The sequence below is a fragment of the Caloenas nicobarica genome, chromosome 15, assembly GCF_036013445.1.
Source record: "Caloenas nicobarica isolate bCalNic1 chromosome 15, bCalNic1.hap1, whole genome shotgun sequence".
NCBI lineage: Eukaryota > Metazoa > Chordata > Aves > Columbiformes > Columbidae > Caloenas > Caloenas nicobarica.
In genome coordinates this window covers 9,437,571-9,458,324 of record NC_088259.1, presented here as the reverse complement: position 1 = coordinate 9,458,324, position 20,754 = coordinate 9,437,571, and the positions used below count along the sequence as shown (strand labels likewise).

Sequence of the window (20,754 nt, the reverse complement as noted above, 5' to 3'; positions counted from 1 at the left end):
CTCTCTGACATCACCCAGGATCCAGCGGGGATCCCACAGAGCTCTGCCGAGACCAGGCCAGTCGGGGACAGCAGCACCCTCTGACTGAGCGCCAGCAACAAGGGGAAGATCCCAAATGGCTGGGATCCAGCAGGGATCCCCCTGGAGCAGGGAGATCCCTGGAGCAGGGAGATCCCCCTGCCGAGCAGGGAGCAGGTGGGATCTGCTGCAAGAGATCACTGTCCCCCAGCTGCGTGGCAGCACTGAGCAGATCGCTCTCCAGGCAGATCCCAAGTAGATCCCAAGGAGACGGGCTGGGATCCCGCAGAGATCCCTCTGAGCTCCACAGCAGCAGACTGGGCTGCTCCGGGACAGCAGCGCTGCCAGCCCGCGCACTGGCACCCAGCAGATCCCTCTCCAGCAGATCCCCTGGGGCAGAGCTGGGATCCAGCCGGGATCCCCCGCAGCTCTGCGGAGCAGGGAGCAGACAGGGCTGCCCCCAGACAGCGGCAGCGGGTCAGCCGAGCGGATCCCTCTCCAGGGATTCCGAGCAGATTCCCCAGGGCTGGGATCCAACAGGGATCACCCGAGCGGGCTGCTCCAAGGGAGGGGCGTCCGCGGTGCCAGCGCGGAGCAGATCCCCCCGGCCCCTGCCAAGCGGGGGGCACAGAAGGGCAGCCCAGGGAGCGGATCCCACCTCGGGATCCAGCAGGATCCCACCCCCCGCCTGACGCAGCGGCCAAGCCGGGTGTGCAGCGGGGATCCCGCCGGGATCTCCCCAGCGCCGGGACGGATCCCTCCGCGGGCAGATCCCAGGCTGGAGCCCCCGGGACTGGGACCCACCGGGGGGGACGCGCCAGCCCCAGCGGATCCCACGGGGGCGGGGGTGGCGGGGGTGTGCCCCCACCTCCCGGCCACCGCCCCCCCGAAGTTTGTCCCCGAGCGGCGCCATTTTAGCGGCGGGGAAAGTTTCGGGCGGGCCGCTGTCAGCTGTCACCGCCCCCCCCTCCCCCGGCTTCCCCCCCCGGTCGCCGCCGCCGCCGCCCCCGGTACCTTCGGGGCGGTGCCGCCGCCGCAGCCGCCGCCGCCGCCGGGCTCGGGAGGAGGAGGCGGCGGGGGGTCGCGGCGGCGGCGGCGGGCGGCGGGCAGCGGCACCGCGGGCGGGCGCGGGGGCTCCATGCGGGAAGCGGCGGCGGCCGCGGCCGGGCCCGGCGGGGGAGCGCGCTCCGCCGCGCGCGGCCCGGTGTCGGCGCCGGCCAGGCCACGCCCCCCGCGCCCTCCGCCATTGGTCAAGGCGCCCGGGTTGGAACGCGACCGCCGCTTTCTCCGCTTCTTATTGGCTCCGCCGCGCTGCCACTTTGCGCGCCGCGACACGCCCCCGCCCGGACACGCCCCCGGCCGGACACGCCCCCGCCGGCAGCGGCCATCTTCGCGCGCCCCGCCCTCCCGCCGGCCCGCGCGCTGCCCGCGGGGCCCCCCCAAAACCCGACCCCCCCCCCGCTCCATTCCCCGCCCCTTGAACCGGCCGCTCGGGCCCCCCCGTTAGTTTTGGGGCTCGGAGACTGGCGGGCGGGGTCCGTAAAGTCGCCTCCCCCCCGCCCCGCCAAAGTCGGGGCTCCCCGAAAGTTGCAGTGTCCCCCAAAAGTTCTGGTTTTATGATTATAGGGCGGAATTAAGGGTTCGCCCCGAAAGTACGGGCCTTCCGCGAGCTCGGAGGATCCCCCAAAACTCCTGCGACTCCTTCGAAGTCACGGGGTTGAAACTTACAACACTATAACTTGTGGGGTGCCCCCCAAGGTTGCGCCCCTCCCATAAGTTACGGGGCTTTCCAGAAGTCATGGGGGTTCTCCAGAAGCTGCACGGCCCCCTACAAAGTTATGCACCCCAAAAGCGATAGGGGTCCCCCCGAAGTTTTAGAAGTTATAGGGGTCCTCCCAAAGTTTTAGAAGTTATAGGGCTCCCCCACCAGCTATAGAGTTCCCCCGATAGTTACAGCGTCTTTCTTTGCGGGGGGAACAGCTGGAATTTTGGGGGCGGGAGAGCAGTTGTCAGCGGGAAAGGGATCCCCGGCCCCGCACGGGTTGGGTCAGTCCAGCCAAAAGCCACCAGGGTGGCAGGGCTGGGTGGGGGGACCGGGGAGTTCGGGGTACCGGGTGTTCTGGGTACCGGAGTGCCCGGGCTGCGCCCCCCATGCTCCGCTCCCCGCCCGCCCCGGGCCCCGCTGCTGTTTGCTTCACCGACCCGCAGCCCGAAGGCCGGGACAGAGTCCGTGCGGCTGGCTGGCTGTCCCCCCCGGCCTGTGCCCCCGGCTGCCCCGGGCTGGGGATTCCCGCGGTCCGGGCCCCGGGGGTGCTGGGGCCGGTGTCCCGGGATCCTTCGCCTGGGGGGGCTGATCCCCCCAGGAGTCCCGGGGCGCTCGGCCGCCCCTTGTCCGCTGCCCTCGGGGGTGGCTGGAGGTGCCACCTCCGCCCTGCACCGTGCCCGGGCACTTTCGTGAGCGTGAAAAAAAACCCGCAAACCGGGAAAGCCCCGACGTGCCCGGCCAGGGAGCGGGTGTCACCCCGGCACGGCCACCCGGGGTTCCCTCGCACCCTGCGCGGGGAGCAGCCGGGGCACCCGCGGGTCCCCAAATCTGCCCCGGCTGTGCCAGGACTGCTGGTGACCGCGGACCAGGAGCGGCCCCGGCGGCTGGCGGGGCCGCGGGGGAGGAGGAGCGCGGAGCCGCCTTCATCCCCACCCCGCAGCTCTGGCCCCGCGGTCCTGGAGGAGTTAATCACCGGCACCTCTTGCCCCCCCGGAGCGGTGAGAACCGGGACCCGGGCGGTGGCTCCGCCGGCCGCCCCCCGCTCCGGTTTAATCGTTAACGCCGGTCGAAGCGCTGAGCTGGCGGCTCCAGAGTTGTGCAACTGCCGCCAGCGTCGGCCGCCCCTCGCACACGGCTCCGGTGCCGCCTGCCCGACCCCTGCCCGGGCAGGGTGGCTCTGCAGGGTGACACCCCTGGGAGGTGCCCCTGTGGTACCTGGACACCCTGGCCGGGTGATGCTGCAGAGGGAGCCGGGGCCTTGCCCGTCCTGCCTGGCCCTCCTTGGTGTGAATTTTGGAGTTGTCCTCTGCAGGGACAGGAGTTGGACTCGGTGATTCTTTTGGGTCACTTCCAGCTCAGAACATTATGATTCTACGATTCCCGAGCTGCCTGCTGGGGGGTGCAGAGCTGCAGGGGGTGCAGGGCCATAAGGGGAGCAGGGCCAAATGGGGTGTGACACTACACAGGGTATGGGACTGTACGGGGGACAGAGCCACATGGGGTGCGGAGCCCTTTGGGTGCGGAGCCCTGTGCTGCGCGCAGCCATAGAGCGTGCAGAGCCATTCGGGTTGCAGAGCCATACGGGCTGTGGATCCCTATAGTCTGCAGCACCGTACAGCATGCAGCGTGGTGTACAGCACTGTGCAGCAGCATGCAGCGTGCCACACCATGCAGTGTGCAACACCATGCAGCATGCAATACATCATGCAGCACCGTGCAGCACCCTGCAGAGCGCAGCACCATACAGCGTGTGCTGGGCTTCTGCTCACTCCCCCTTGTGGGAATGGCCCCTTGCAGCACTGTCCTCGAACAGCTCTGTCCCCTCAAACAGCTCTGTCCCCTTGCAGCTCTGTCCCCTCGTGGCACCGTTCCCTTGCAGCACTGTCCCCTTGGAGAACCGTCCCCCATGGGCTCCCAGCCGGTGGGGAGGAGCGGAGACCCTGCAGCCTGGGGGGCCCAGCATCCGCTGTCCCAGGGACGAGGAGGGGTGCTCCCAGCCCTACCTGTTCCTCTTGCTCCAACACTGGGCCCAATCTTCCTGGCTGGATCACAAGACACCAAGTGATGCTCCGGGATGGATCCTTCGTTCACCACACAGTTTCTGAGCCTTCAGCCAGGGCTCTGGGCACATTTTCCATCGCCTCGAGGACTGGGCAGTTTTCTCCTATTTAAATGTGAGTCCGGCTCTGCTGAGCCCTGCGGGCAGCACAGGAACCACAGGCAAGCGGGCAGCCCTGCACACAGCACTTTTCTGCTGCTGTTGGGTCAGGTTTGGGAGATGCTTTGGCCACCCCCAGCTCAGTGATAGCAGAAGCGTCCCTGGCACGGGGGCAGCCTCGTGGTGTGCCAAGTCTGCCTTTCCACATGGAAAGCAGCACAGTGGTACCCAAATCCCAACCCCACAGGCAGCGTAGGGCCATCTTGCCCCAGGAATGACGCAGCTTTGGTCCCACAAGGACACGATGATCCTGCACGGGGCCAGAGCAGCCCCAAGGCAGCTCCCCAGGGATGCGGGTGGTGCGGGAGGGACCCAGCCCCCGGGAGCCGCGGGATGGGGTGATGGAGATGGGGAGCAGGGGAAGGATGCGGCCAGGGCAGAGCGAGGGGAGCAGGAGGAGTGCGGCAGCATGGGGACCAGCGGCCCCACAACATCGTCTATCGGGGCCCTTATCTGGCAGGGGGATGGGAGCAGTTGCCGGGGCTGCTCCTCTATCTTGAGCGGCTGTGGTTTGGTATCGAGCGTGGGGCTGACGAAGCGGCACGAGCGCCTGAGCTGCCTCCCAGCTTTAACGTCTTCAGCCTGCAGTGGGTTTTGCTGAGCACCTTGTTTTTGTTTTTAATCTCTTTGCCTGCGTCGATGGAGGGGCAAAGCTGCCAAAGGAAGGCACGTGGCTTCCTGCCTGCCTGCCGCATGGCCCAGCCAGCTCCGGCAAGCACCAGGGCACCGTGAGGCCAAGCAGCTTCAGCCAGACCCATGGGAAGCGGCTGTGCTGCACCCCGAGGGGCTGCACTGAAACCAGGACCACCCACAGCACAGCACCCACCAGCCTGCGCCTTCACATCTCACCCCCAGGTGCATTGCCCGGGGGCCACCGAGCATCCCTCAGGGCAGGGATGACAAACTCTTAGTGGAGAGACGAGGAAAGTCTGAGTCTCCCCAGGGTCTGAAGGCTCTGGGTGCACATCCAGCTCTCCCGAGTGTTTTCGGCACCCGTTAAGGCTGCAGCACCCCTGGGAGCGACATGGAGGGGAGCAAGCAGCAAGTGCCGTGCAAATGCTCCCCAGCTCTGACTCTGCGCAGAGTCCCAGAGTGAGTCACGGCTCCGGGATGGGCCACCCCATTTTGGCTGCTCTTGCTGGTTGCACGTCCCCAACTCCGAGGTGCAAAACCATCCGTGCAGGCGAGTGCAACCACTCACAGTTCCGCTGCACCCAGAACCGCTCTCCCAGCACTGCTGCCTTGCAGCAGCAGCACCTGCCACCAGAACCGGGGGGTTAGATCTAGTTTAAGAGAGTTTTCTCCTGACAAGGATAATAACCCCCTCTCAGCCTTTTAATGGTGTTTGGGAGATGGCTGCTCACAGAGGCACCCTTGCATGTGTCCCAAAGGTGGGAGGGGGTAATGGGGGCGGGAGCTGCCCCGCACCAAGACACAGGGCTGGTCCCTGGTCCCCATCACCAGGGACATTTAGTGATGGGAGCAAAGCTGCTCGAGGCTTTTAGGGGCTGGACGGGGCCCAGCTCTCCCCCAGGCAGAGGGAGGAGGATGGAGACTCTTGCTCATGGCATAAACCTGCTGAGAGGGACCTGCCCACAGCCCTGCCACCACTACCCCAAAACAGAACCAGTCCCAACCCTGTTCCCATCCCAGGGGCAGTACCAGTCCTGTCCCTCTGGGCTCCTGTGTGGCACCAGCACCCAAAACCTGCCCGTCTCGGGGCATCCCAGTGTGAACGCGCTGGCACTGGGGATGGGACGAGGACACTTAAAGAAAAGTAACACAAAATATATACAAAAAGCACTTCCAGGGACACAGCCACCCCAACGGGCACTGGGCTTGTGTGTACCTGGCCCTGGGGGCTCAACCTCTGGGAAAGCCGGTGGGGCAGGACCACCCCAGCGCATGGACCCCGCTCGGGGGGATGCTGTAGTTCAGTGACATAAACCTCAGTGGGACCCCCTGGGACACAGACCCCGCTCCAGGGGATGCTATAGGTTGGTGATATAGACCTCCAGCCCATTGGCCGCTGTCCTGGTGGACGCTCGCCGGGACTCCCCCGCCCAAATGTCACCGACGGTTTCGTACAGGTTCTCGGGGGTGCAGGGCTTCCCTGGCTTGTCCCGTTTTGCTGCCTTCTTCCAGTTAATGTCCACGGCCTCGTAGTCTGGGTCGGGGCCGCGGCCCTGAGCAGTCCAGGCTCTGTCGCTGATGGACTCGTAGCAGGGGTCTGGGGGGGCTGCCAGGGACCAGCACCCACCCGGAGCACCCTCCTCCCGCTGCGGGGGCGGCCGCCCAGCCCCCATGTCCCTTGCAGCCCTCGGGGACAACGGGGGGACCTGGGTTTTCTTCTTGGTGGCTTTGCACACTGTCGAGTACATGTCTTCCAGCTGCAAAAGGAAGGTTGGGGATCAGGGACAATCCTTGCCCACTGTGGGGTATCCCCATGCCCGTTCGCCCCCTGGCTTCCCACAGCCACCGGCAGGGTCTCAGCAGTGGATTTTCCACTGGGGATCCCACTTTTTGCGTGACTCAGTGAGCCTTTTGCAGCGCACAGAGACGAGCACCATGGGTATCACCTGCCCTTGGGGTCTCACCTCCATCCTGGCCCCCAAAAGCTCATCTGGAAATGCAGCAGCCTGATTTACACCCTGCTCTGAACATGGACATCCCGTGGCCCCGCATTGTCCCATCCAGCGATTGCAGCACCGGCGCCATGCCTACCCGTGCCCCCCCAGAGCCCTACCTTTGCCCGGGGGGCATCGCCCGTGCCGCCCCAGTACCGGGGGGCTGTGGGGGACCCCGCCACGGCCCCATCCTGCTCCTCCGCGGGCACCGTCTTCTTCACCTTGCGGACACAGGCGTAATCGGCCGCCCCACGCCCGGCACGTGGATGGGATCCCTGGGTGCTGGTGGGCACGGGGGGCAGCGGGGCATCCTCCCCCCCCACCGCCAGGCACTCGTACATGGTGTCAGGCACCGGCTTCCGCAGCGGGGTGAAGAGCAGGTTGGAGTAAGTCTGGTCAGGGGCCGGGGAGGTGACCGGGGACTCGGGGATGGGGATCTGGGGCAGCTCGCGATGCAGGAGGACGCTGACGCCAGAGCTGTGCCGGGAGCCGGTGGCCGGGGGGACCGTGGGACAGGGGAAATCCAGGCTGGCCGGCCGCTGGGCTGCGGGGAGACGGGGGGACATGGGGGATGCAGCAAGGACCAGCCCTGCGCTGGCAGCGCAGCACGGGTGTGCACGCTGGGATGCGCTCACCGGGCCATGTGGGGACTGCAGGCACCCGCCAAGGGTCACCGGTCCCCACCGGTCCCCACCAGCCCCCCCAGCTCCTTGGCCACTCACCGTCGTCCCTGCCCTTCACCCGGTACAGCTCGTGCAGCTTTGTGTCCGACTTGCTGAGCGAGCGCAGTTGCGTCTGCCTGAGCAGGGACTGCGACGGGGGAACGAGCATCCTCAGCATTGCTGCCGGGAGCTCCCCAGCTGACCCTGCTCCCCCAGCAGGCACTTACCTCGTCCACCAGCTTCACCCCGTCCGGAGGGACCTTCTTCTTCCTGCCCTTGCTGTGGGGAGAAGCGGAGCTGAGCCAAGCTGGGGAACAGACACCCCAGGACCCCAAAGTGGCCACGATAGGCATCGTCATGTGCCCCTCACCAGAGCAGCAGCACCCCCAAACCCACCACCCTGCTCCTTTGCCAGCCCTGCAGGAGAGTGGGGGGCTCTCAGCTGCATGAGCTGTGCCAGACACTGCTGGCATTGCCCCGGCATCACCTCTGGCATCCCCATCACTCCCACAGCTGCCCCTGTGAGGCCACGTCCCTGTCCCCAGCTGGGTCCGGCTCCTTTGGGCACAGGGGGGTGCCGGGGGCGGCTCGGGGGTGCAGGTCAGCCCAGGCAGGGTTGTGTTGGGGCTGCAGCTGGAGGTTCGGGGCGAGCAGACCAGCAGATCCCAGCGGTCCCAGCTCAGGACGGGCACACGCGGGGTCTCCCTGTGCAGCCCCTCAATGCCACTGAGGGTCCCCAGTGCCGGGAGGGGAAGCAGAGGGGCAGTGGGCGGCACATACCGTCTGCAGGCAGCACACAGGGTGCCCAGGTAGACCAGGAGGCCAAGCAGGGCCAGGGCAGTGCCGGCGGGGAGGAGGGGGCTCCGTGCCAGCCCCCCACCCCCAGCCATGGGGGAGCTGTGTCCAACACCGCCGCGGGACCGAGCTCTGCAGAGAGAAAACAGGAGTGGGGGTGCAGCCGAGGGCTGCTGGGCTCACCACAGCACGAGCTGGTGCTCCTTGGTCCCCAGGGCTTGCTGGGACCCCCACAGCGCAGTCCCCAGGCAGGGGGTCTCTCTGGATGCTCTGGGGGGGCGTCCCATTTTCTGGCCACCGCTGCCCTCCCCGGGGTCACTGTGACACCTCTGCAGCTCTGCCCCACAGCAGGTGCTCTGCCACCCCCCGGGGAGAAATTCCCATTTTTGGTTCCTTTAGAAAAAAAGAAACAACCCAGCAGGACTCACGCTCTCAAGCTGAAACTGAGATGTTGAAAAGAAGATGCCCCAGGGACCCCGAAAACCATCTGGAGGCACCCCAAAAGTGCCAGTGTGCTTTCTGGGGACACCAGGACACTGTCCTAGGGTGCGGGACGGGGGTGGCACTGCTCCCCAGCACCGGCGGTGGGGTGGCCCAGATTGGATGGGCAAACAGATGACTCAGCTTCCCGGAAACAGGGCGAGCTTCAGCCTCGCAGCCGCCCCCCCTCCCTCCTCCTCCTCGCACCCCAGGCTCCGCACCCTGCACCAGAACACGGTCCTGCCGAGGGTCTCGCCCTCTCCCCCTCTGAGCCCCGCGGGTTTGGCCCCGTCCCCTGTGCCGTGAGACCCGTGGAGTCACCGGGGAGAAAATCCCGGGTGGGAGCGACGGCAATGCCGGTGTCACCACTGTCCCTGTTTGCACAGTGATGTCCTGGGGGCTGAGCCCAGCCCTGCAAACCCCACCGCTGTAATTTCTGCTCTCGCAGGAACCCGGGTCGCTCCCGGCAGCGTCCCGGCACAATCCAGGATCACAACCAAGCACCAGCTCTGCCAGCACAACCCCGGTCCTGCCGCCACTCAGTGCTGTGACAAAGAGCAAAAAATGTCTGACTTTTCAACTGCTTTCCTCTGCCTAAAGAAAAGCCATGCCTTGCCCAAAGCCAGCCCTCTACCTGTGCCTTATTCAGGGAAAAAGGTCCTTCCCTGCAAATGGCAGCCACAGCAAGGCCAGAGCAAGCAGCGCGGAGGCTCCAAGGTGCCGGGGAGCCCGACATGAAGAGATGACGCTCCCAGCCCGTCAGCATCCCACACCTTTCCCAGGGGGGCTCTGGTGACACCCCACCCCATCATCCCTGTGCCAGCTCAGCCCTCAGCGTGCTGCAAATCCAGAGCAAATCCCGGCCACACTTCGCCTGCACCAGTGTCAAGATGGTGGCTGCTGCTCCCAGCTCCGTGCGCGCCCTGCTCCCCAAAAAGGCTGGTGTGCTACTGGAGATCTGCGCTAGCGCCTGGAAAACGCCGGGGCCAAAGGGGGATGGAGGCTGGTCCCAGCCCCGGGGACAAGCTGAAGAAGCCGCGGTAACTGATGCAGACAGGGCTGGCAGCAGAGTTCCAAGGCAGGACAGGGCTGGCACTGGCACCCCGTGGCACCGAGCGCCGCTTACTCACCTGCTCATATCTCTTAGTCCAGACGACAAAGATGAGCTGAGCTCTGGCGAGGAGCCGCCCTGCCCTGCTGAGCCTCGGGTGCTACAGCAGCCCCGGGGCGAGCGGGGGGTCTGTGCGCATCGGGGGACCCGGCTCGCTCCCCTGCACCCCACTGCAGCAGCTTTGGCGCCTCTTTCCCCAATAACCAGCAAGCCTGTGCCCACTTGTCGCACCTTTTTATCCGAGAACTTCCCACAGCTTTGGAAACTTCCCTGACTGAAGCCTGAACCCCCAGAGAGCAATTATTTCAACATGGAAAGTGAGACAGAGAGGTTGTAGGGACTAACCGGGCTGGACAGACTGGCTGAGATCAGAGCTGGGAAGGGAAGGCTGTTTCCTCTCCAAAGATGTTTTAATTAGACAACAACTGCTTTTCTGTCTGAGCACACATTAATTACACAGATTACCTGCAACACGGGCTGTTGCTTTAGCTGGTCCTCGCCGAACTCGTTCAGCTCATTAGCGCGATGGGATCGCGGGGTGCAGAGGTGGCTGTTCGGGGCAGAACCGAGCAGCTCGGGGGTTCGGCAGACAGAATTCTGACGAGGTGTGACAGCTGCGAGCCGGCGTTACGTCGGAATCAAAGTGCGAGCTTTCAGCGCACCGAGGCAGGAGCACACGGGGCAGCTCATCCCACAGCGGGTGGATTTTCCACACCTGAATTTTTAAGATTGAAGAATGGAGAGACTTCTCTATCAATATATAGAAATTCTTCTGACCTACTTTCATGAAGCAGGTCAGAGGCTGCTCCTGGGTTTTTGACGTGTACGAATTCTTGGTGCAGCTCTGTTGGGCTCAGCAGCTGCTGGGAGAAGCCACTTTGAGGACATGTTGATCCTCCCAGAATTACAAATTTGAGAGGAAAACCCAGCACCTGAAGCCACTCAGGCAGGACCGAGCTGTCTGCAAGGAAAAGTGTCCAACACACCTTCTGACGGGTACACCTGAATTTCCTGCCAATAGAGTCATCGATCTGCTGGCCCTGGGGTTCTTCTCTGGGGCAGGAGACTCGGGAGGCGGCATTTTGTAACGTGTCGCCCCACAAACCAAGGCAGCTTTGAAGATGACAGTGTGTGACACCCACAGCCCCAGGAGGGTACAACTCCCCGTCGCGGCACCCAGCACAGGCGCGACAAACGCAGCTGGTTTGTTACTCCAGGACACGGGAGTGTTTTGTGACTCCTACAAAAGGCACAAGTTTCTCAGCTGGGTTTGACAAAAACAAGATTAAATCCAGTGTAAAATGGAGCGCTGCTGCTAGCGCCTGGGCCCTGATTCATCTACCCAGATAAAACCACACACAGAGAAGAGTCTGTGAAACTACTAAAAGTGTATTTGCAAGAAACCAGCACAGGCATCTCAAGCTGATTTCCACCAGTGATTGTGAGCACGGCTGCAGCAAACACAGCTCGGGTACCCTGGGGAGTTGTACCAAAAGAAGTGCCAAGAAGCAGAAGTGGATCTTTTTTTTTTCTTTTCAAAGTGATGAAAAGCGAAAGCCCCATAACAGGCAGTTAAGAGCACTGAATCTGCCCCACACCATGGGATGCAATTAGTAAATTTTAAGACTATTTCAAACATGGAGCAGGCACAAGATCTCACCCACTTGACTCACATTTCTACAGCAGGAGAGAGAGATTTCATCGCCAAACTCCTTGGGAGGCGTTTCATTTAGAAAGGACCAACTGTGTTTCTGAACACCAGACCCAAACGTCACAAAAGTTGGACACGCGCTTCTAATGACAGTCCTGATGACCACTCGTATGCTAGACTGGTTTCTGAGAAAATATAATTTTAAAGCCTTAAGGTGAGGGACCCACCTGTTCACACCGTGTGGCTTTGGTTGAGGCTGACATCGTTTCAGCATTTTTTTTTCTTCCTGCCCTTCCACGATTGCTGGCAATGCACTCGCTGGGGCAGAGAAATGCCCTTGTCAGCAGAAAAAGAGCTTTTCAGCAGAGCCCATCAGCCGCAGGACGGTGGCCCAGCGGGACCCCGGTGCTGCCGGGACGGGCAGCCAGGTTCCAAAGCCGAGGATGGGGGGATTAAGAAGATGCACGTTTTCTCCACAATCACCTGCCTACCATAGTGGGTTTCTTACCACAAATTCAGCACTTTTACATCATTTCGGGTTTACAGAAGACAGCGTTTCAACGGCCACGCTCTCTCAAGCCTCCTCACCTGCAGCCAGGAGTGCTGCAGTTCCCCAAGGGCTGTTCCACATGCAAACAAAAAATCTACTCCCCCTCCCACAAGACAACTGGAAATCTTTCTGTTGAAAAAACAACGCTCCGCACCTCTGAACTCAGCAATTCATTCACCAGGAAAGTAACCAGTTCCCACTCAGCCTCTAGATGCAAGCCACGGGTCCCCAGCAGCATTGCCAGGATCAAGCACCTTTTCTTCGTTTTTCAGCCCAGATGCTTCCAGAGCGACAAAGCATTAAACGGCACAGATCTGGTGGCCAACGTTTAACGTGGCCGATGCTTCCCCACCACAGCGCAGGAATCCTGCCTGTCCAGCCGCAACAGCATCTCCAACAATGCTGCCATTTCTATATAGATCCAGGGGTTTAAAGTATTTTTTCATCCCCTGGTTTAGTTGCAGACACCCAAGTTTCCCACCACCACTTACTTTGCAGAAGCTCAAAAGCTGATGAGCACAAAGAAGAGGAACCCAATCATGCTCTCTTCCTTGCCAGCCAACCTGGAGAACTCCGTTGCCTTTACCCTGCAGAGCGATTCCTCATCAGGAGTTCCCAAACATTTCAAACATCCTGATCTGAGCTCTCCCACTCCTCTTCAGCAGAGGGCTCCGAGCAGCCGCTGTGCAGCGCACACCACAGCTCGTTTCCTGCAGAGGTGGTTGCTGCACCCAGCACATCTGGGTTCCTCCCCGTCTGGGGTGCTGCCGCTGCCTCTGCGGCACCCGGCCCGCCAGAGCGGCCTCCGCTGCGCTCTGCTCCCCGCCCGGCTGGTTTTAGTGCTGGTTCTCTGCCCACGGGGGATATAAAGGAAGAACGGGTTGCCACATACCATCATTACCTTGCAAATGAACAACACCTTACAAGGAGGGAGGGAAAAAATAAAACCCAGCTTTATTCACCAGGGATGTGAACTGTCCTGGGTGGGAGGCAGGAGCCATTCAGATCAGGGTCTGACAAGTGAGGCTGTGGAAATCCCAAGGAAGGGTCAATATATGACTTTGCCAAGGCACAGGGCTAATACACCCAATTCTTACAGAGACAACGATGTTAAACAGTGTCAGAGCACAAAACAAACCAAGGCAGCGAGCGCCTGTGCTGAGCTGGGCACACGAATCCTCGTCAGCACTCGAGTGTGGGGAACACATCGTCACCTGCACGGGAAGGATGCTGAGCAGCCGCTGGTAAACCCTCCAGTTAAGCCCAGTGTGTGGAGAACACAAATTAGAACAATTAAGATAGTGCAGTTAATTTAGCTACGACCCAATGGATGCTGAAGCGCTTGAGGCAGCTCACAGCACCTCTCACATCCACACTGAACCACAGGGGCTTTCCAGGACTCACTCCAACAGCTTTCCTGCAGACGTTCATCTTGTTCACTTTTCCTGTCGCTCTGAGTTTTTTAGGTGTGTCTGCAGCCATGCGTAATCCCACATGACATGAACAACTCTGATCGTATCTCCTTTCATCTCCTCTGGTGAGTTTGGCAGCCTGACCCTTCGAGGAGATGCAGCCCAGGCCAATGGCTTTAGAAGTTTCTTACGAACAGATTAAAAAAAAAAAAGGTGGCACCAAAGGAGCAAAACTTCATCAGAAAAATGACTCATAGAATAAAAGGAAATTGATTTCTTAGATAAAGAAAAATATGTGTCCTTAGATACTGGCATGAAATTGCAAACGATTTTTTTTTTTTAAAAAAGTACTTACAACGCACAAGTCCAACCAGAACCAGAGTCTGATGAAACCACCATCTCCTCTGGGGCAAGGACTGGCTGCCACCAACGCAGAATTTACCCTCGGGGAGAAGCCATCTCTCCTGGCCAAGGACTGTCCCACTGCAGGGAAGGGCACTCGCTGCTGCCAGCAGAGCCTGGAGCTCTGCAGTGGGGGCTGCACACACAGACCCCATCTCTGTGCCCATCAGGGGCAACTCTTGACCTGCATCTGTGTCCCGAGGATTTTTAATCAAAGCACCTGTGTTCAGTGAGCCACCCAGGGCAGAAAAACTCACACAACAATGACAAAAATCACCAGGTTCCCTGTGCGGTTGTTCCTGGCCAGGACGTTTGGGAATATGCTACTTTGCTTATTCCCCCAGCTTTGGCACTTGCAGAATCACACAGCTTCCCATACCAATGAGCTGGGCTGCAGCACATCCTGGGGATGCTCTGACAGTCAAAGTGATGAAATTGGATGCTTGAGGCCACTCGTACCCACCTCCATGCTGCCCGTTTTCTGTCTATTCTAGGGCTACAAGGAACCGCTCCCCCAAAAAATGGAGTTCTCAGATAAAACCCACAGCAAAAACCAGAAGGCAGAGAGCAGCTGAGGCAATTTGCCTTCGTTGTTTTTACCCAGCACAAGCCTCTTCTGCTTCGTTGAGGTGTGCTGGGGACTCTGCCTCGCCTGCAATGGCAGTTGGTGGCAAACACAAGCCACAGGTGCCGGCAGGATGTGGGGCGCTAGGAGCCCCCCCAGCTGGTTCGTACCACCAGTGGTACCACCCGAGTAGCTACGTGCTCGGGATGGAGGTGCCACAGCAGCGGTAACGGAGGGAAGAAGTGTGCGAGAGAGCAGAGAATCCTATTTCTTGGAGCTGGTCCTTCCACAAGGCCCAGGCTCACTGAACACTTTGAGGCTGGGTGGCTGTGTGCTCCTCCCCGCAGAGCTCAGAACCATCTGGTTTTAGAAACTGCTGCTTTTCAGCCCAGTTTTCAGGCTGGGCAGCCTGAAGCACCCAGAGGAGCAGGATGGCTCAGCCAGGCTCCAAGGCCACAGCTACAAGGACCATCCCTGTGGTCAAACACTTTCCTCAGAGATCAGAACTCTGTCATCTTCTTGTGCGTGTCAGCTTTCTCCTGCTCTCGCTGCAGACTGGCCTCCTGTGCCTGCAGCTGCCCCAGCTGCTTGTGTGCGTTCGCCAGCTTCTCCTCCAGCCGAGCTGCAGCAACACTGTGCCTGGAAGCAAAAAAGCATCACAGCAACGTCACTCTGCGTGATTGAGATCAAAGGCTTGTGAGCATCTCAGGAAGGTTTGCCCTTTCCTGTGGGATCAGCGCAAGTGACCTGCTGAAAGCCAGGAGGAACCTGATGCTTAGCACAACCTGGGCTAGAAAACGCCCTGGTGGCATGCTTGACAGCAGTGCTGCAGAGACAGGCACGAGAAGGGTTCCAGAACCTTCCCTCAGAGAGCTCCTCTCTTTGCCATAGCCTCAACTCCAGTCAACGGACCCCAGATATGTCAGCCAGGGCGCACGCTGGTCTGCAGCATGCGCTAAAGTCTCTCTCCTTCCTCCCCTTTCTGCCTCATCCAGATATGTTCCAATTGTTCCTCCTCCACCTGATTTCAAGCCCATCCCCTCCCAGCAGCTCATCCTGCAGCCCCCAAAGAGAATGTTTTCCTACCGTCCGAAGTTGCGCTCCAGGGCCTGCTGGATCCCTATGATATCCCTCTGCGTTTGTTCAATCTTCTCTGCTGTCTGGAGGAGGCGGACGCTCAGGGCCTTCCTGCTGCTCTTGCTGGCGCGGTAAATCTCTTTGCTGCTTCTCGCGGGCAGTGCTGTCCCTCCAGCCTTCTCCCCAGCACTCTTCCCTTGCAGTTTCTCATTCAAAAAGTCAAACACATTGCGGGGAGGCTTGCGGCTGCCCGCAGGGGACCGTCCAGAGCCGTTTCCCTTTGCTCGGCATTTCCCCAATTTGCCTGGGTCCAGCTTCCCCAGTTTCTTCTTCTGCAGCACCTCAGCACACTGGTCGAGGGATTTCCCTCGAGGAAGCACCACAGCCTGTACTGGCTCCACTCGGCCATCGCAATTCTTCCCTAACCCTGAGGAGAGACACCACACAATTACTGCAAGCGAGGATATCCCTTCTGGAGTCACCTCCCACCACAAGCTCACACTGACAGTCACAACCTCAGAACAAAACGGCTTTTGAGGTACAAAAAGCCATAACCACCACCCCAGTCGAGGGGAGCAGCAGAGGCCCCAGCATGGTGGATGCGGGTGCTGGGACAGGAACCTTCCAGAGCAGAAGATCCAGGATAAAAAGCCTGAGGCCATCTGTCAGGCCGGTTTCTGTGAAACCAGGCTCAGCCTCACGTTCTCAGCTTCTCAAGCCAGGTTCTTCTTAAAACTGGTTTGGTTCCTCTGGGAGAACCCAAGACAAACGCAGTTGGCCTCCCACAGCCCCCAAGGCTCTGTACAACTTGAGCAGCAAGCAGCTGGTTCAGCAGGCTTTGAAGTCTGTGTCTAGAGCCAGGAGATGCTTTAACACAGACATCAGAAGCTTCAGAGATCAGTTCCCTTCTACCTGAAACCTTTGAACACCTCAAAAGAGAGTTCTCATGGCTTTAATCATGAACTTGACCATGGTCCAAATGCCTCCAGTACTACCAGACAGGGGCTGGTGCACACATATGCCCGTACTTCGATTAAACAGCTATTCCTTTATAGAATCATTTTGGTTGTAAGAGACCCTCAAGATCAAGTCCAACCATAAACCTTTGCTCCTTCTATCAGTTCCAGGCAGGTGGAGCCTTATCCACACAGCTCGAGCCTTACCGAACAGGCTCTTCAGCAAATAAAAGGTTTAGCTTCATCCAAAAATCTCCATTTTCTTAACTAGCTGCAGGGTCCATCACCAGATGGAGGTGACGAGGCAGCCAGGCCCTCACACCACCAGGTCACCTTCTCCTCTTACCTTTCCCAAACTCGTATCCCATCCGAACGAGGAGTTTGGAGCCAATACCGCGAGTATGGGCTTCCCAGCCCCCAAAAGAAGAGCTGCACGCAGGGGTCCATTCCCCGTTCTCTGGAACTCCCGAATCTATCACTGTGGCACAGAAGAGAAGAAACAGTGAAACACAGAAACAAAGCTGCTACATAAAAAACCTTCATCTGGGGCACTCACACAGCATGAAAACCCCACACGAAGCAGAACAATATGTGTCCCCCACCCTTCAGCAGTTCCTCCGGCCTTCCTTGGTTCCATTGTGCTGTCACCTTTTACGAAGGCTGCACAGTGAGTTACTTAAATGAGAGATTTCCCTTGATTTAACGCACATTCCACTTCCTAGTTCCAGGCAGAATCATCCAGAAGTTTTTACGGTTCCTTTCCTTTCTTCTCAGATGGTCACACAGACTGACATGTGTCATCAGTGTAAAGTCTGGCACTGTGGCATGTAGGATTTAATCTGTGCCTCCAGCTCACGTCTCTGGTATGAGGCTCCTCTAGGCCACTATACTGATTTTGTGTTATTAGAATCCGATGATCTCTATCAGGTTAATTTAAAGAGCTCTAGGACACAACTTTGTCCCTGTGACGTAACTGTGGCACTAGCACAGGGACAGTGTTGTCTGTGTCACCTCAGAGAAGTCACCGGGGCTCGCTCTCTGTCACCTTTCAGTAGTAAAACAGGGCACGGTGGTTCCTGTGACCCCATCAAGGCCCAAACACTCACAGTTCCTGGGGTCTCGCAGTCTTGTGAAGCTACATGGAGCTCCTGGAGATGCGGAAATCTCCCAACTCACTCATTAGCTCAGCCAGTCACATAAGAGCAAGCCTCAGAGCTCGGAACTTGACTCTAAAACATCACACCCTCTTCTTTCTTGTCTTGGGCATTCCCATGGAATCCTCCAACCTTCGTTAGCCCAGTAATTTGCATAAAACAAATATTTTAGTTTGCAACTGCAACACAAGAGCTAATTACCATTCTCTTTCAGGAAGACACACAGAGCTGAGCTGCTCTTCAATTGGGGTGAGACACTCACAGTGAAAGCTCCAGGAGGGCAAGTCAGTCAGTCCCAGACCTGGATCACAAGTCGCGTTCGCTCACACCGTCCCCACTCTCACCTTTAGCGTAACCTGAATCATCGATGTTGTCCTCGTCAGACTCAGCAGATGAGGCACCGTCGTCGCTGCGCAGCGGGGGAATGACGCTGTCTCCTTCCACCACAGCTTCCTTGAGCAGCAGGGAATCAAACTTCACCGTGTAGTAACCGCTGTCGATGTCTATGGAAAGACAAGCGAGGACGAGAGCTCCAGTAAGGTTCCAGTATGCAACCGGCCAAGGGCTTTCTAAAGCAGTTTGCTCCAGTGGAATGACAGGGGAGAGGGGAAAGGCCCAAGGAACGTGTTTTAAAAGTTCTGGTTCTATTTTGTGCTTTAGACTTCTGTCTGGGAGGGAGATGCACCCACTGCAATGAAAACCTATTCCCACAATGCCTGTGTTGACACTTAAAGGTTGATTTCTAAAAATGAAGTAAGATGGGATTAAAGAGAAGTTAAGACTTGCTCCTCTCTGACCTAAGAATAGTCAAAGAAAGACGGAAGGAGAGACTAAACCCTCACTCCCTCCAGGATACAGGGAAGGCTGCGCCAGCAGCCACCTCCCCAGCTTTTGTTTAAAAAAGAGAAGATTATTGCGATTCTAACCTAATATGTACGTGAATTCCTGCAATACCTGCCTCTTCCCTGCCAGTGCAGTTGATGTTGTCATTTCCTTTCCATGTTCCTGCTCTTCCATCTCATTTTTGTCAAACACTCTCCTGTTTCCCAGCCTATTCTCTTTGCAAGCCCAAGAAAAATCAGAGCGTTTTCTCAGCTACATCAAGATTTTCAGTTTAGGGATGCAGGTACACAGTCAACGTTTTTCCATTGTTAACCAAAAATAGTTGAGCTTTATATTCACTTCATCGTCCTCCCAGAATCCCGCAAAGCGCGCTCAGGCACGACTCACCGGTTATTTTTGCCGTGTACCAGATCCCATCGCTGTGTTTGGCCAGGCAGGCTGAGCCCACGCCCAGCGCGCTCAGGTCGGGCTCCTGGAATGGCTGAAGTTCCTCCACAGCGACCACCTGGCCATGCGAAAACCTGCCAGGGGAGGTGGGAGAGGAATTATCTCCTTTAAATAAAAGGTTTTAAATAAAAACTCTTCTCTCCTTAAAGGAAATGCAAATGAGTTGTCAGTGGTGGTGAATCTTCACCAGTAATTACGGAAGTTTTACGATGTTTCCATCACACAAGTTATTCATTTTTCATCTTAAACATATTAGTTAAAGCATATCACAAAGTATGCATCCCACCACAGAAAATTAAGCTTTCCTTGCCAGTGACACATCCAGTAAAAAGTCTCACAGATCCTTTGAGATAAACCAGATTGCACAGACATGCAGGTCCCTGGTCCAGCCTCCTTCTGCAAGCGAAACCACCTTCAAAGGCTGATCCAGTTGCTCAAGGGCTTTATCGAATGAAGTTCTAAAGATCTTCAAAGATGGAGACTCTACAACCTCTGTGCAACCGGAATGTGTGCGCTATTGACAGAGGAGCTTTGGTGGTTTATTTTAAAATAGTAATTAATTTAGTAACCTCTGTAACTTTCCCCATGGGTTTTTCCATTTCATCTACCGAAAACAACCAAACCACTGCCACCGCTTACCATAACATGTTCTAAAAACATAAATAAACCTGCAAAATTTCATTTAGTACAAAAGCCAAACATGGCACTTTCAGAGGAGCTTTATCCCTTTGAACAACGAGGCCTTTAGCTATAGGACAGCCACGAGACCCCTCCCGCCCTTGTTTCTTTTTTACCGACAGTTCTCTTTAAATCTGCACTTGTCATCCAGGAAGAAAGGACACGGCTTGAGAGACTTGTGAGTGGGGTAGAGATACAGCACCCGGACCCCTGTGCTGCCGTCCTCCAGCTCCTCCATCCCCACGATCATGGCGTTATGGTACTCCAGGGTCCCCCACGAACTGTAGTAAGGGGCTTTCACCTTCATCCCACTCAGTTCCTCCTCCTCCTCCTCTCTGTAAGGCTCCTCCTCCTCCTCTTCATTGTACTTTGATTCACATTTGTCATCAGTTTCATCATCATCTTTTTTAGATATCGCATCGTTATTAGCTGAAGGTTTCTCGTCAGTTCCTAGCTCGGCAATCGCTTCCTTAAAAGCCGCATATTCCTCATCTTGGGCAGAACTGTCTGGGGTGGTGCCCGGCTCCAGACCTGCTGGGGAGGAGGAGGCATTTGGATTTAAAGTAGCCAGCAGTTTGCTCTTTTTAACAGACACCAGGCTGGATTCGGTCAGTTCTATCAGCTGCTTTAAATCCTCCTGCAACTGAATCAAGTCCGACTGCTGCGAGGGGTCCAGGCCAGCCCCCAGCGCCAGCTCCACCTGCTGCAGCTGCGCGTTGTAGGTCTGGATGGCGGCTTCCAGACTCTCTTCATCCATCATCGGCAAAACAAAGGGCTGTTCAACTGCGTCCTGCCCGGGAACTCAGAACGCAAAGTGTTTACTTAAGACAAGCAACTTTTTGGACAACAAGCCCTTGTCCGCAGGAGCCACCACGTACCCCGCCGTCCCGCCACTTCCCTCGGGAGGGACCAGGCGATGGTCCTGCAGCGAACAGGCGGCGAAAGGCGATGGGAGAGGCCGAGGAGAGGCCGGGCCCTGCCCTGCCCTGCCCGCCCCCGCCACGGTGCCCGCTCGAACGCACCGGGCGTATGCACGGCGCCGCTCCTCTCGCAGCCCGGGCACTCACGGCGCGGTCCTTCCACTTCGAGGCCGGCAGTGACCTCTGTGACCTCCCTGCCCGTCCCTGCCTCGGCCACCCCGCTCACCCCTCAGCTCCCCCTGCTCTACTGTGCCGCCGCCATGACACCCCAACAACTTCCGGCCTCCCGCACTCCCGCTTCCGCCTTCTCCAGCCAACGCGTTACGCTACTTCAGCAGCGAGATTCCCATCTCCTACTGCGCCTGCGCAGGCGGGTGTCTCCTGGCGCTGAGCATTCTGGGACTTGTAGTCCACCGGGCCCTG

General features: G+C 58.5%; 2 protein-coding genes across 2 annotated transcripts; both read right to left on the bottom strand.

Annotated features, from left to right (window-relative positions):
- Positions 1 to 5,992: 5,992 nt before the first annotated feature.
- On the bottom strand, positions 5,993 to 13,359 carry LIME1 (Lck interacting transmembrane adaptor 1). Its single transcript, XM_065645996.1, has 9 exons — positions 13,239 to 13,359; positions 10,458 to 10,637; positions 10,142 to 10,290; positions 9,696 to 9,805; positions 8,071 to 8,217; positions 7,518 to 7,569; positions 7,351 to 7,438; positions 6,748 to 7,172; positions 5,993 to 6,391 (listed from the first exon to the last, which is right to left on the bottom strand). Exons 1-9 carry the CDS (start codon positions 13,357 to 13,359, stop codon positions 5,993 to 5,995), a joined length of 1,671 nt encoding a protein of 556 aa, XP_065502068.1.
- On the bottom strand, positions 12,817 to 20,565 carry ZGPAT (zinc finger CCCH-type and G-patch domain containing). Its single transcript, XM_065645856.1, has 6 exons — positions 19,528 to 20,565; positions 18,674 to 18,807; positions 17,788 to 17,946; positions 16,636 to 16,767; positions 15,343 to 15,760; positions 12,817 to 14,895 (listed from the first exon to the last, which is right to left on the bottom strand). Exons 1-6 carry the CDS (start codon positions 20,169 to 20,171, stop codon positions 14,757 to 14,759), a joined length of 1,626 nt encoding a protein of 541 aa, XP_065501928.1. The 5' UTR covers positions 20,172 to 20,565; the 3' UTR covers positions 12,817 to 14,756.
- Between the last annotated feature and the right edge of the window lie 189 nt (positions 20,566 to 20,754).